The 14,695-nt window shown below is 41.4% G+C and overlaps 1 protein-coding gene across 3 annotated transcripts in view; it reads right to left on the reverse strand.

The window, feature by feature from the left end:
- Positions 1-6,624: 6,624 nt before the first annotated feature.
- Positions 6,625-14,695, reverse strand: part of LOC139454055 (sal-like protein 1) — a 47,422-nt gene continuing 39,351 nt past the window's right edge. For all 3 annotated transcript variants that reach the window (XM_071235545.1, XM_071235546.1, XM_071235544.1), the window contains one exon: positions 6,625-12,685. In XM_071235545.1, coding sequence (XP_071091646.1) covers positions 9,333-12,685 — 3,353 coding nt within the window. In that variant the 3' untranslated portion in view covers positions 6,625-9,332. The remainder of the gene's footprint in view (positions 12,686-14,695) is intronic.

Here is a 14,695-nt window from a genome sequence, read left to right on the forward strand (position 1 = left end):
TGTCACATCAATTGCAGTCAATGGATATTAAAGGCATTTTGAAAGCATATTAACAATGAAGTGGGAAGGTGCTCTTGATATCAATCACTTGTTTGTCTGGTTCAGACCAGATTATTTACAGGCCGTCGTCATAAAGCTTGACTATTGCTGAATGGAGTATTAAAACTTTTTTCTTTTTTTTAATCCTTACTTGATGGCTGATCTAGTGTATTTGGCGAGTGTAAATTCTAAGCGTCAATACTATAAGGATAACCAGTTTCGAATATCTGCAAAACAGATCCCATACGGTGTATTTTCAAATTTGTGATGAAAATTAGATGGAGCACTGAAAATCAGTGATGACACCAGGTGTTCGCGAAAAAAGGTAAGCCTGTTTTAAGCCGGAGTCAGTATACAGTTATATATACTACGCCAAAAAGCATAAAAGCAAAAGTTAAAAAAACTGATTAATGGCCACCCGAATTTCCACATTACTCTTGTTAATTGTCATAACATGACATAGATAGTATAGAAATATGAACGAATCGGATGGCCCTTAATTATCGGTTTTTTTAAACTAGTATATCACGACAGTCAGTCAAACCCGTCCGTGTCAGACATCACAATCAATGTTTTGTTTGCTTGTTGTTTAACGCCGCAATCAGCAATATTCCAGCTATATGACGGCGGTCTGTAAATAATCGAGTCACCAGACTATCCAGTGATTAATATCATGAGCATCGATCCACGCAATTGGGATACCATGACATGCAATCAACCAAGACAACGAGCCTGACCACCACTTAGTCGCCAAGCAATTGTGTGCAAAGGACCAATACTAACCCAGATTCCATATTGGTTTTTAGCCATGGAGAAGGGTGGGGCTAAGTTTAGCTCTACCCAAATGTAACAATTTCTTCCTGAATAAGATATTCCCATAAAAAAAAATGTTACAAGAAGAAGAAATGCCCGATATTTTTTGTGTGTATTTATGATCTAATGTAACTGGACAACAAATGTAGCCAAGTGGGGGTTTATCGTTTTCGGAATTGTTATCATTTTAAAGACATCATTACAAATCAACGTACCCCCGAGCAATGGTAACACCTTCCTGGCGGATGTGCACGTGCAGCACGTGAATATCATGACACGCGCGTGCATGCAGGAGGTGTTTTTCTATTATCAAGATACTTGTTTATAGTCGCACTCACCTTTCCGACGATAATGCCTTTGGGAATCCTCACAAATTCTGATGCATAAAACTGTGGCAGACGTATATTCACATAGCTTACGGCGTGAACACCGAACACAAGCGTGCTGCACGTGCAACATTCGCGCGCACGAGCTTTTATGGAAGGTGCGTGTTTTTAGTGCTGAGTAACAGACAACAATGGAGAAACTTTTGGGAGGTGCAGAATTGCAAGAAAAGCCTGCTTGATGTGGCTATACGATATTTCCCAAAAGTACATACACCATTTAGAGGCAATGTTATCGCGCAACTCCGCCAAAATCGGTATAACAGGGGAATGCGAAGCTATTTAGCTTCTTTTAATGAATTTGCTAGCTTTTCATCTCCCGGTTTTATGACTAAACATCGAAATGAGATGTAAATATGACGATGCATCTCCCTCGTATTTACGACATCATAACGACGGTCTTATGAGACTCGCAATTTTCCGCCATAACTTCGATAATCATCGTGTGAGATAAAAGGCATTCGGCATGCCTCGGGTCAGCGATTTCATCATACCATTCAAAAGAATTCCCATCCGACGATATGTGTTCTTTTGTTGGCTTGTCATATTGATAATTCATTGTCCCACACCATCCAAATGCCAAGTAATCATGTAGAGATAGTTATTTCACACCCTCCACCTGTAACTGGGATACTCTGATGGCATATGATTGAAGCTTACTATGACTACAGGGCTAAGATCGCACATTGTGCACGGAGAAAATTGTTTTGCAGCAAAATATAGGAATTTTATCATAAAAGGGTCTAGTTGTCTACTCCTCAATATACTTTAGCACAAAGGACTGTCTGACCGATTTCTAGCGATATCCAGATACGAAGAATTTAAATTAAATTCCATCCCGTCTCGATATTAACGTTTACTCTGAAATAGGATCTGGCGTGAAGTGTTACACAATAAGTGTGTTGTTTGTGAGAAGTATTATCATTAAAGCTAAAAATATCTTCTTCGTTTGATTGAATATTTTGAGTAAATATTGCTTCAAGTTGAGACGGTATTGTCCCCAGACTTTGATTTGGCAGTGGGGTAGCCTAGTGGCTAATGCGTTCAGTCGTCACGCCGAAGGCCCTGGTTCGATTCCCTCATGGGTACAATGTGTGAAGCCCATTTCTGGTGTCCCCCGACGTGATATTGCTGAATTGTTTGATAGGCATTTCATAGAAGTTGACAGATAACAAGGTAGACACAATTTTATGGATAACAACTTCTTTAATACTGTAAAAAGCGACGTTTCGGTATAGATCCTTATACCGTTGTCAAGCAAGACAGTATTAAAGAAGTTGTTATCCATAAAATTGTGTCTACCTTGTGATATTGCTGGTATATTGCAAAAGCGGCGTAAAACCATACTCACTCACTATTTTTATCATTCGAAAGGCTCGTGTCGATGTTCACTCTCACGGGTATTGAGAGACGTCATTGTGTCCCTTACATTTGTCTCATCACACTTGCCGACTATAATGGGTAGTATTTGGTCAAAATGGCTGCTGATAATGTATATATATTGTCTGTTAGTTCACTCTGCGCTCAACCAAATTAAACTATATGACGGCGGCTTGCAAGCACTCGAGTCTGTACCAGAGAAACCAGTGGTTGATATCATGAGCAACGTCCCGTTAGGGTACGATGAAACGCAATCATCCAAGTAACTGAGCCTGAGACCCCCCCCCCCCCCCCCCCCCCCATCCCCCTTAAGATCGCCACTTCCGTCCAGCACATGACCCTGGGGGCCAATTAGAACCCCACGTGTGGCAGTGAATGGTTATTGGATGGGTGATGAGTGACGTCGAACTGAAAAGCATGGATCGTGGCTCAAACAGGAGTCATTAAATATTGTACAGTCTTTTCAGACTGTTCAATGCACAACATCGGTTTTCTGAGGTGGTTACTATACAAATCAATCCACTGTGTCAAATACCGTGTTTGGAGCCCAAATTGACAGTGTTAATAGAGACGCTAGTCGCATCATTCCCACATAGTCTCATACAGATCTTAAACAACATATCCGGTTATCCCTAGCAAGTCCACAATACTCTGGCAAGTCTAGATCTTTCCAGTAAGGTTTCTCGTAGACTAACATAAAGTCTCCAAAACGATAAAAATATATTTCTATGATTCTTTGGGGTTAATTCTGTTAATTAAATTAAAGGAGCCCTACTGTTTGTATTTAAATTTAGTTGAGAGGTCGGGTGCGTGTATATCATCGTCACATCTTTATACAATATTGATTGGTAAGTAGAATTCAAACCCTGACGTTATTGATTCAGTAAAGTAAATATTTTGTAATACCCTTGAATACATTTATTTATAGCCTTGCTATCAGGTAGTCCCCCGACTTACCATTCACCTGCAGCTGTCATGCATGGGGTTAACAATTAAAAACTAGTTATCCGATGGTGTGTATTTGATACGGTTATCATAGCTGTGTTTTGGACCTTAAGTTTGCAATGTTTCGGCGACTGTTTCCAGCCTAGTAACCTTTTAAAACATGTGTAATGTTTCGGTCAAATTCAATTTCAAATTTTAATTCAATGTTTACTTTCTTTTGCCCGTCAGTATATTTCAGAAATGCAACAACACTGAGATCGTAACTTGCATTGTTTCTTTTCACACCTGGTGTTGGTCGTAATCTGAAACGAATCACACCCCAGATGTAAATAAAAAATGTTAATTAGGAAATTTCAAAAATACTTAAATCACACCCTGTGCCATTTATTTTTCTTAGAAATGAAAAGACCATATATTTCAAAACAACCTCGACAGGCATTGTCACAAAGGGTGAGTAGTGTGTGTTTCTTTTTTCTTTTTTTCTTTCTTTCTTTTTTTTTTTGTGTGTGTGGTGCGTGGGGGGTGGGGGTGGGTATGGAATGCGCATGTACTTTGTGGTATAAGAACTGACGAGAGAAATTTAACATTGGCTCACACTGAACGATGACGATATGGTGAGCTAAATCAAATGCGGTCTGTCAAACTGCATGCATGTATATGTGTTGGTTTAATGTGTATAGTGTATGAACGTAGAGAAATTACAAACTTTGAAACAGTTATTTCGGTTGCATGATAAGAATTCCATGTATACGGCAGCTTGATTTCACGCTGTTCTGCTGAACGTGGACGTTCATTCTGTCGCATCTGCCTTACACTAACATCAAGTCTCTGAAATGAACATGTTTTACAGAAAAAGCAGTTGTAAAATTGTATATATAAAATATAATAAAAAGGAGCCAAGAGACTATCATTTGATACTGCAGCAATCTAGACTTGCCAAATATAGACTTGCTGCGCTTTAATAGATATATTTGTTTCAGGTCTGTCAGACTAGCAGCTACCTGTAATCGGTCAAACAAATAATAGCTTCCTTCGTTACTCGGAAACAATAAACTCCATGAGAGACAAGTGAGTGAGTGAGATTTAACCCCCACCCGAATTAAATCTTCAGTTGTCAACTCCGGGTAAAGCGAAGTCGGATATTACGAACCCAGTTCGAGTTACACGGAGTTAGAAATATTATGTGTAGGACTAGCTACAAGCTATGGTCCGAATGGGTGTTGTTGTGTCTTAACTGTGCAATACGTATTGGTCACCATATTCATACAATGTGCGTGTGAATGAGTTGGGTTTTACTCCGCCATTAGAAATATACCAGCAATGTCACGGAGGGGGACATCAAAGAAGGGCTTCACGCTCATATGGAGAGTCGAATCCGCGCCTGAGTCGTGTCGATTGAAAGATGGGGGCACAGGTTGCCCAGTCTCAAAGGCGCCGCAATTCGTTGTACAGACTTTGCCAGAAACCTATGATTGTAGGTTCGAATCCCGGTTCACCCTGATTATGTTTCTAGGTTTGTCAGCGCCATATCCACGCTCGTTGGTTCACAAAACCTGTTATCGTCTGACACCTGCATCACTTCGGGCTTTCCTCCCATATAAGTTCACTCTTGAATACTGTTAAAAGTGGCGTTAAACCCAACTCACTCACTGTATAGTGGGCCCGTGAAGATCCGTGGTAAAATAGGTCTTCAGCAACCCATGCTTGTCGTAAAAGGCGACTATGCTTGTCGTAAGAGGCGACTAAAGGGATCGAGTGGTCAGGCTCGCTGACTTGATTGATGTCATCGTATCCTAATTGCGTGGATCGATGCTCATGATGTCAATCACTGGACTGTCTGGTCCAGACTCAATTATTTACAGACCGCGTCATAAAGCTGGAATATTGCTGAGTGTGGCGTTAAACAACAAACAAACACAGTATAGCGAAGTTGCTATGAATTTGCTTCTGTGTGAATAGTATTGTTTAACGCCGCATTGTCGTGTTAATGTTGGAGCGACTCAGGTTAAGGCAGATATGATGTTAACAAACCAAGGATCATAATCAGGGCCAACCTAGGAATCGAACACCAACAGCGGACCCTGAAGGTCCTTCTAAATTGCCGGCAAAAGGAAGTATACAACCACGTTTTGTGGTAATGTATTTGACACTGGTATCCTCGACGATTATGCATGAATCATTTCAATGAGAATCTCACAACGGGTAGTGTTTTGGACCTTAAGTTTGCAGAGTCTCAGCGACTGTTACGATTTGATAACGTTTGTAATTGTTTGGTCAAATCCAATTTTCAAGTGCATACTTTCTTTTGCCGGTTATAGCCGAAAATGACGTGCTGTGTAGCGCAGGATCTACCACCCTCACGCAGAGATAAATTGTTTTTTTAGAAATTGAAAATTACAAAATCTCCCATTGTGTCAGGCCTGCCGACAAGGTCATTACGGTGTTTTTCAGCTACCCTAACGTGTTATTCATCCACAGACTACCGTTTGAGTGGCCATTGAACATACACACCTCTATCCCTTGTCTTCTGGTACATCTTCACACATCCACTGGTGCCTTGTATTATCAAAGAACTGGGCCCCGTTCCTCAAAGCGATCTTAGTGCTACGATGATCGTAAGCCTATGTTATGGGACTTACGACCTTTGAGCTAATATCGCTTTGATGAACAGGGCCCTGTATGTATACGCATATCGGGAGGGCCGCGAAGTATAACTTCATAGCCGGCTTTACTTCGTCAGCAAGGATTTATCCAACACCGTGTTCGGGGATCTTTTCGCCATTTACAGCTGCATTTATAGATTTGTGGCCATACCTGATTTACATGAGCTACCGAGATTGCCGACCTCCAAATACCACCTGTCCAATCTTTCATGAGTTAACCCAGTTGAATTATTCCCCAATGTGTGCTGTCAACACCCTTTCCTGCCATAACAATGGCCAAGGTGAATATTGTCGGTGAGCTTCGGTAACTCTTGAAAATCTTGAACATGAAAACGTCCATATCTTCCACTCCCACGTAAGAAATCACAAAAGTTGCATTTGAATAGTGAACAATGGTTTATTTTTCATATGACAAAATATAAAGCTATATCCTACTGCCTCCCTCTTTAAGAGACAAAGTTAACGTTCTAACTCAAGAGAAGATTAACGAAAGGTCAAAGAATGAAGGAACGCAAACGGAAGAAGAATTTACCAAACAAATATAATTTCCAGTGGTACACCACACTGTGCAATAGAGCCGAAATTCCTCAAGTGACCATATCTACAAACTATATACAATTTGGGGGCATCTCAAATTGCCTTTGCCAAACGAAATGCCTTTGAAGCAAAAAATATCATACTGGAAAAATTAAAATGGTTAAAATATAGGAGGCCAAACACAATACCATGTCTGTGTATAGTCTTCGGGGGTAAAGAGGTATTATTTGTCTTGCGTAGTTCAAAAGGCTCGCGGCCATTTCAAGTTGTGTTCTCTTTCGTTGTCTTCTGCTGTTTGGATTCCACGATCAAAATTCGATACTGGTGATATGTTTCTCAAATCAGAACACAAAAGAACGTCCTAGTTTTATGGATTTCGAAACCATGGACGGGCAGCCAGGCGTTGGAGGAAAGAAAATTGATATGCCTCTTCTACAACAAAATCAGCTCTAGCTTAACTAATGGATGGCGAAGGAGTTCATTGGGTTCATGGTTCAGACGAAGAAACCTTGATTTCATAACCAGTACAGCCAATACTCAGAGTTTAGGTATGACACGTAGATTTCCTTTTACAAGATGGTAGGGAAGGCTACAATTCCAAAAAGCAGACAGACTTCCTTCCAATTCTCAAGGAGAATGAATCCAAACAACGCTAAAGCTTGACTTCAACATATGCAAGGGTGGAAAACGTAAGTACGGATTTCTCAACGACTATCACAGTTCATCAAGGCAAAAAGCAAAAAAAACAAACAAGTGCTACAAAAAGTACAAGAAGCGACAAAATCTACTTCTACCAAGAAAATGTGTTATGGCACCTTGACCCTGGATGTTTCGTAGAAGATTTTGATTAACAAGTAACAGAAAGGTGCTATAGAGTTTTTTTCAATATACATTTAGACACTTTCTTTAAATGGAAGACTATTCTACAAACATTTAACAAGATTAACAAGAATGGAAAATAGTACATCGCCAAATAACATATAAGTAGTAGTAAGTTTCCCCAAGCAATGGCCGCATAGCACCAACCTGCTTTCAGCATTTAACACACTGAACATGTCCATGCTATTTGTAACACAACATCTACTCTTCAGCCAGCTGACTTGAAGAAACACAAAGAGAACAGTGTCATATCAAAATAACAAAAGCTGACAAAAAGCAATGTAGACTGACTTATGTCTTTGGTTGTTTGCATAGGCATGGCTTACAAAACCAGTTAGCCATGATAATACTAAAAATACTCAAAAATGATTGATATATTCTGACAATGAAATAAAATCAACAAAATCTTTGGTGATTAATAATATTTGAACGGATTATAGATCATAACAAGAATTCTGAAATATGGATATTCAGTCAACAAATATGTCTGAAGGGTTTGTATTGCATCACTGTGGCTGTGATAATTTAGCAATCACACTCGTACAAATTCTCTCATCTCAAAGTCTAGCTTCATGGATGCAATTAGCATATCACATTGACTGAGAATCCAAAACAAAATGTGCATCATAAAAATTGCAAAATCTGTAAGTAGCAGAGGACCATTAAACCATTAGGTTGTGGTATTAAAACAAAATCTTAAGTAAGATTCACAAACCGAATATATCAAGTAAGTAGAACATGTTCAGGGTTATAAAAATAATGCACTGTACGTATTTTTGTGAAAAACTGACTTAAGTTGGTTTGCCGCATATGAACACAAAAATATTTAACTCCAAACATTGAAGAGTGTCAAAAGGGGAGGTAGAGATGTGATCCCTATTGGCAAAAACAGTTACAACCAAAAATGGTTTTGATTCCATATTGATTAGATGTTTCGATCCGACTAGAACATGTATAAATTATGTACAAATAATAATTACATCCATTCATGTCAATTCAAGACATAAACATAACAAGTTTGTAAGTACATGAATCTACACTACCACTTAATCCTAGTTGATTGAGTAATGCTGCAGAGAACAATAGATAACAAGAAGAAATATTAAGCACAAGTGAAGCCCTGTAAACAGAGCTGAAATGCGATCGGCAATGAACTGGCTTCAATGTCTTTAAGTAGCAATGAGGGATGTAATGCTTTACTATGGCATCGGATATCAGTTCACTGACCACTAAATCCACATGTTCACTGTTCAAAGTTAAAAACATCACTGTTTGTAGGAGTTTTCTCATTGAGTAAAAACAAGATGATCACTAAGTCAACAATATAATGTCACAAGTTGATGTCACAACCTTGTCATGTGATGATGACAATGATGGAGTACGATGATAAACAAGAAGTCAGCACTGCAACCGTAGGACCTCATCCAGGTCCTCCTACAAATCCTGCTCACAGGTCAGCATTGAGGACAACAGGACTAGAAGACCCCAGCAGCACTGAGGACATCCTGCAGAACCTGCTCCAATAGAAGAAGCAGCCATTCAGTCTACCGCAGCACACAGTTTGTCACAATGAAGGATCTGCAATGATCTACAGCTGCTCAACCATACACCACAACACAGTCACTGACACTGGAATGTTTCTAGCTAAGCACAATATTCATGTCACACTGAAGCTAGTATGTTATATCACGGCCTATGCCACAAGCGCTTTATGAGAGTCTGTTCCGGTCACATGGGATGTTGGAACGTGCTGAGTTTGTATATGTTGTTCTAGAGCAGCCTGAGATTGGAAGGTCTGATTACAGAAGTGGCAGCTGCCAGCTTTCCACAGCCAGGCCTGAGAGGAGTATGGGCTAGAGTCATTGGGGGACTCCTTACTGTGAGGAGAGGAGAGTGAGCTTGAGTTGGCCGAGGCCGATGAGGAGGATCTCATGCTCAAATCGAGTTCTCCTGAAGATAAGATGTGTTTTGATTCACTAGGGCTACTGCCACCATTTGATACATTGTCTCTGGCTTCCCTGCTTACATCCACATCTTTCTCACTTCCACGGCCATCACTATGATGGCGTTCTCGTTCACGTTCTCGTTCACGTTCACGATCATGGTCACGTTCACGATCATGGTCACGTTCAGATTCTTTTTGCTCAGCCTTGACACTGAAGCCCATGCCAGGTTGATGCATTGGTGGGTACTGATGATTCATGCCTCCATTCACACTCTGTATAACAGAAATCTCATTCATCTTCTGAGGTGGCAAGCCATTCATGAATGGGGGGTACTGGAAGTAAAACTCTGGGGGGCGGTGAAAGCCAGCAAGGAATGGGTTGTCCTTGACATGAGACAGCATGAAGGGTGGCTCGATGGACATCCTCCTGCCTCTTCTTGAAGGACTGTTGCTCCACATGTGCGTTCCCATGTGGACCTTCAGATTGCCCTTAGTGGTGAAGGCCTTCCCACAGACAGTACACTTAAAGGGTTTGTCTCCTGTGTGTGTTCTGGTGTGGATCTGCAGTGCACTGGCGCTTGAAAATGTTTTCATGCAGGTCATACATTGATGTTTGGGGCCTGTTCTTCGATTGAATTGAGAGCTGTCTGAGCTGTTACTGTTGTGGTTCATCGATGATTGAGAGGTCACTGGAGTGGAGGAGTGCTGAGGACTCTTGGTATTATTATTATTATTGTTATTGTTATTATTGTGACTTTCATCATTGTTATTGCTTAAGGTGGGCGCTGAAGGTTGTGGTGGGCTTTCAGACTTGGGGTGAGATTCAGGCTTGGGTACTGAAGGGGATTCATCAGGACTTGGGCCCCTGGGTGATGATGGCTCACTTCTGGTGCAGCCACTCTGGCTGTCACTACTGTTACCCGTGAAGGATTGCGATGGCAGATCCCGAATCTTGTGTGTAAGCATGTGCTGCCTCATGTTTCCTCTGGTGGAGAAACTTCTGTCACAGACATCACACTTATAGGGGCGTTCCTTAGTGTGACTTCTATAATGAATGTCAAGTGCACTCCGACAGGCAAATGTCTTGAAACAAATGTTGCATGTTGTGTTGCGTTTCTCAGCGCCAGATCGGAGATCACCGTAGCCCATCATGGGAAATCCAAAGGGAAGAGGAGCATCAGGGTTGTAGCCATGTGGATGGTCATCTCTCATGTTGCTTCCTTCCGACCCAGCCTCTGATACAGAGGGGCTTCTGGGAGATGTAACTGGAGACCTATCACCATTCTGGTAAGGGTAGCTGGATGGCAGTTTCGTCATCAACCCAGGACTGTGACCAAGTCCCATACTATTGCGGAATCGTTCAAAGGAAGCCTGAGCCATTTGACTATCAATAGCTTTCACTCTCTCTTCAAGGGCAGCCAGAGAGGTATTGTAGTATGGACTAGAGAAGGAGCTTGTGATAACAGGAGTACCTCTGCTTTCAGGTCTGGATGAAGAAGGAGGCAGGCTTGGGTTCGGACTAGATGTTTCCCTTGGAGGGGATGCTCTGGATGCAGCCGAGTTGGGTCTTTCTCCCTCTTGAGGATGTTCTGATGGTATGTTTTCATCAGATGGTTCATCATAATCATCTTTGTCATCCATCATTTCAGCATCTTCCATCATCTCATTTCTGGGATCATCCATACCTTCATCCATGTCTAGTTCCTCATCATTGATATCATTTTCGGAACGAAAGTCATCATCTTCCTGAGAGTTAGGACCATATACATCCATCATGTCGCTGCCGCAGTAGGATCCACTCCTGCTAAGATCCAGTTCTTTTCCTTCTCCATGGTGGTGGGACAAGTCAAACGGTTTGTGGTCAAACATCTTCCCAAATTCTGGGGGTTTTGGTGCCCAGTCAGGGTGCCTGTATAAGGCAGAATGGTTCAGATCATGCATTGGTTCACCAGTGTGCATTCTAATGTGCTGTTGTAGAACCAGCAAGTTGGTAAATTGTTTATGGCAAACTGGGCATTGGTGCATCATCCGAAGTGGGGGCTTGGATCTGTGTACACCCATGTGCGTCTTCAGATTACCCTTGGTAGTGAAGGATCTACTGCAGATCTTGCATCTAAATGGCCTTTCTCCAGTGTGAATACGATAATGCATCTGTAGAGCAGACTTACAGCTAAGAACTCGGTGGCATATAACACACTGGTTTGGGTCAGTGATCTTCTGTTCTATGTTCTTCACAAGTTGTTCTAGCTTCGAGGTCTCAGATTTGGTGCACTCCATATATCTTTCCAGATCTTCAGTAGGTTCTATAGTCTTAGTGGGCAGAATAGAGTTTCTGAACATGTCTCCTTGGGAAGTAGGTGGAGGTGGAGGAGGTGGTGGTGGCAGTGGTCCAAAAGGAGATGCCATTACTCCTAATGGCATGTTGGATGCCAGCGGGGATGGCAATGGGAAACTGGTCGGTGTGGCTGGCAAGCTGTAGCTGGGCATGGCACTATGAGTTGCACTATGAGTTGACATTGAAGGACTAGGCAGCTTCAGACTTGGCATCAAGTGAGAGCTTGAGATACTGTGTGTGCTGTGTGTGCTGTGTGTGCTTGGTGTGCTTGGTGTGCATGGTGTGCATGGTGTACTGCTCGTAGAGGTTAAGGATGGGAGAGGTGGAGCCACGGAAGACTTGACATTGCGTGAACTATCTTCAGGTGGGCTTTTTTGAGAGGAGGCCTCACTAGCAGGAGGAGGACTAGAGTGAGGTTTGTCCTTCGGCTTTGATTCTGGATCTGATGATTTTGGTGGAGGAGGCCGTGGAGCAACTGGGATTGGTGGCGATGGCATGAGCATTCCCAAAGAACTCATAGGGAGTGAGGCCGTGACTGGTGGTGACATCAGACCTGGAGGCAGCGGCATGGAGGTGGGGACTGTCGGCATTTGGGGTACTCCGAAGGGAGTAAGCATTGGCATTGGCCGCTCAAGATGCTCTGGTTGAGGATGAGGATTCATCTTGGCATGTGGGTACTTGGCCTTATGACGTTCAAAGTGCACTTTCAAGTTGCCTCGGGTGGAGAACCTGTTTCCACAGATGTTGCATTTGAAAGGTCTTTCACCTGAAAATACAAACAACCATCATAAGAACTGAGGATATATGTTACATGTCAGTGTCAATCTACAAATTCACCAGTTAATGAAATGAAAAATAAAGATGCAAATAAAAATCATTTATCGAAAATATTTCACTTACAAATATTTGTACATTTCACATAAGTCATTGCCATTAAATTTAAATATCTTATGTATTACTGATATATGTAACTAATGTATTGACATACACAGATGGTGTTAAGGAAGCAAATAAAGAGCGTGCAATGTTAATGTAAGAATTATGTCAAGGGGATCAAGATTCAGGAAGGCAGACATGAAGCCAAGGCAAGTATAAGAAATAGGAGCACAGAATAATAAGTAGTGTTTGTCTGGGCACACCTGGCCTGACATCTGAGCTGGAGAGGTTGCCTCTCCCAGCCTCTCCTTCCATCTCATGTCAGTTCTCTATCACACAACTAATTACATACACGGCTTTCACATAAATGACGAGCAGGCATTTCAACTCCGAGTTTTGATATACTGGGCCAATTCTGCACATGACACCATGGTTAATGCTCAATTTCAGAGAGAGGGAATAATGGCTGTGGCTTTTGGCAGGCAGGGTTTGTTTGTCTGGATGAAATTACTGCCAAAAATTTGCTTTTTGACTTCCCTTACAATCTGCAAACTGCCTTGGAGGTTCTCTGACAGGAGGAATGCACACTACTGCATCCATAAACTCTTCCTGCCATATATAATATTTGTAGCCTCCATGGCATCCCTAACTACCAACCGGCTGTCAGTCGTGCTGCAGCGCCGCAACCAATGCCGCCAACGCCAACCCATCAGTCCCCTCTCCCCGAATCATCAAGCTATTCCTCAGCCCATCACCATATTCTACTTCTCCCACCAACCATCAAACTTTTTTATTTACGTAGAATACACCAGGCTTCTCTTTTTACTTCTCAACCTCATTAAACACTCGCAAATCATTTCTACAAACACCCCCTACCTGAGCACCCTCTGAGCAAGCGTCAGAATTCAGACTCTCTCTATTAATATCTTTTTGATGACTTCTCACACACGGTTCTCATTTTTCTTGCTTTCGCAATATTTATAGAAATAATATTTCATCTATGGCTTTATTTTGGTTTATTGTAGTTTGGCACAACGTGACAACAGCACGTGCGGTACAGGTTTCACTCATCGGCCCTCATCGACGTGCGCCATTATCCTGTGAGGTCCTGCTAACAGTCCGCATGCTGCTTGTTAGTCTTGCTAATGCTTTCCTAACAACCAACTATCCACATGTGTACAAACACCATATGTTTTCACAATACAGTTTACAGGTAAATATCTCTAACTGGTATCAGGTGCCTACTTTATATTTATTTAATTTTCTCATAATCATTTTCTCCACACAGATTCAAATATTCCAAACATTCCAAGCACACTGAGCAATCAGCATGTTTTTCCCCATGAAACCAGAATATGAGCAATTAACCCAAAAGTAACCTCACCAAAGTAATTTCATCTAATTAATGACAACAACATTAAGAACGATGGCAGTTAATGTGTATAATGTTTGTATCACATCTGGCCGAAGCTATGCATGAGAAACCAAGATATAACACATAAGAGGAGCTGCCCTGAGACATATTACTTTCATTCCATCTGACACTTTGTATTAATCATCATGAGGAATACATTATCAACTAAACTGTGGTAACCACTGAATCATTCCATGGGCTATCCATATCATATGTCCTGGAAGGCTTCAGGGGAAATGAGACGAGGTGTAGAGTTGAAGATCACAGATACCGGCCAGTGTAATTTACTTTATTGTCAGAGTTAAAGCTTCTTTATTTTTAGTCATTACATCATTATGTTTTCTTGGAATTGGATAAGAAGTGATTCTTTCCTCATGAATATAACTACATTTTGGTCTCAAAGTTAAACACTTTTCAAAAAAAATAATTATTTAATTTATTCAAGACATAAAATATCACTTTTCAGTTGTATATTTGTATGGTTGT

Source organism: Haliotis cracherodii, unplaced genomic scaffold, assembly GCF_022045235.1.
Source record: "Haliotis cracherodii isolate W230 unplaced genomic scaffold, xgHalCrac1.p SCAF_10, whole genome shotgun sequence".
Taxonomy (NCBI): Eukaryota; Metazoa; Mollusca; class Gastropoda; order Lepetellida; family Haliotidae; genus Haliotis; species Haliotis cracherodii.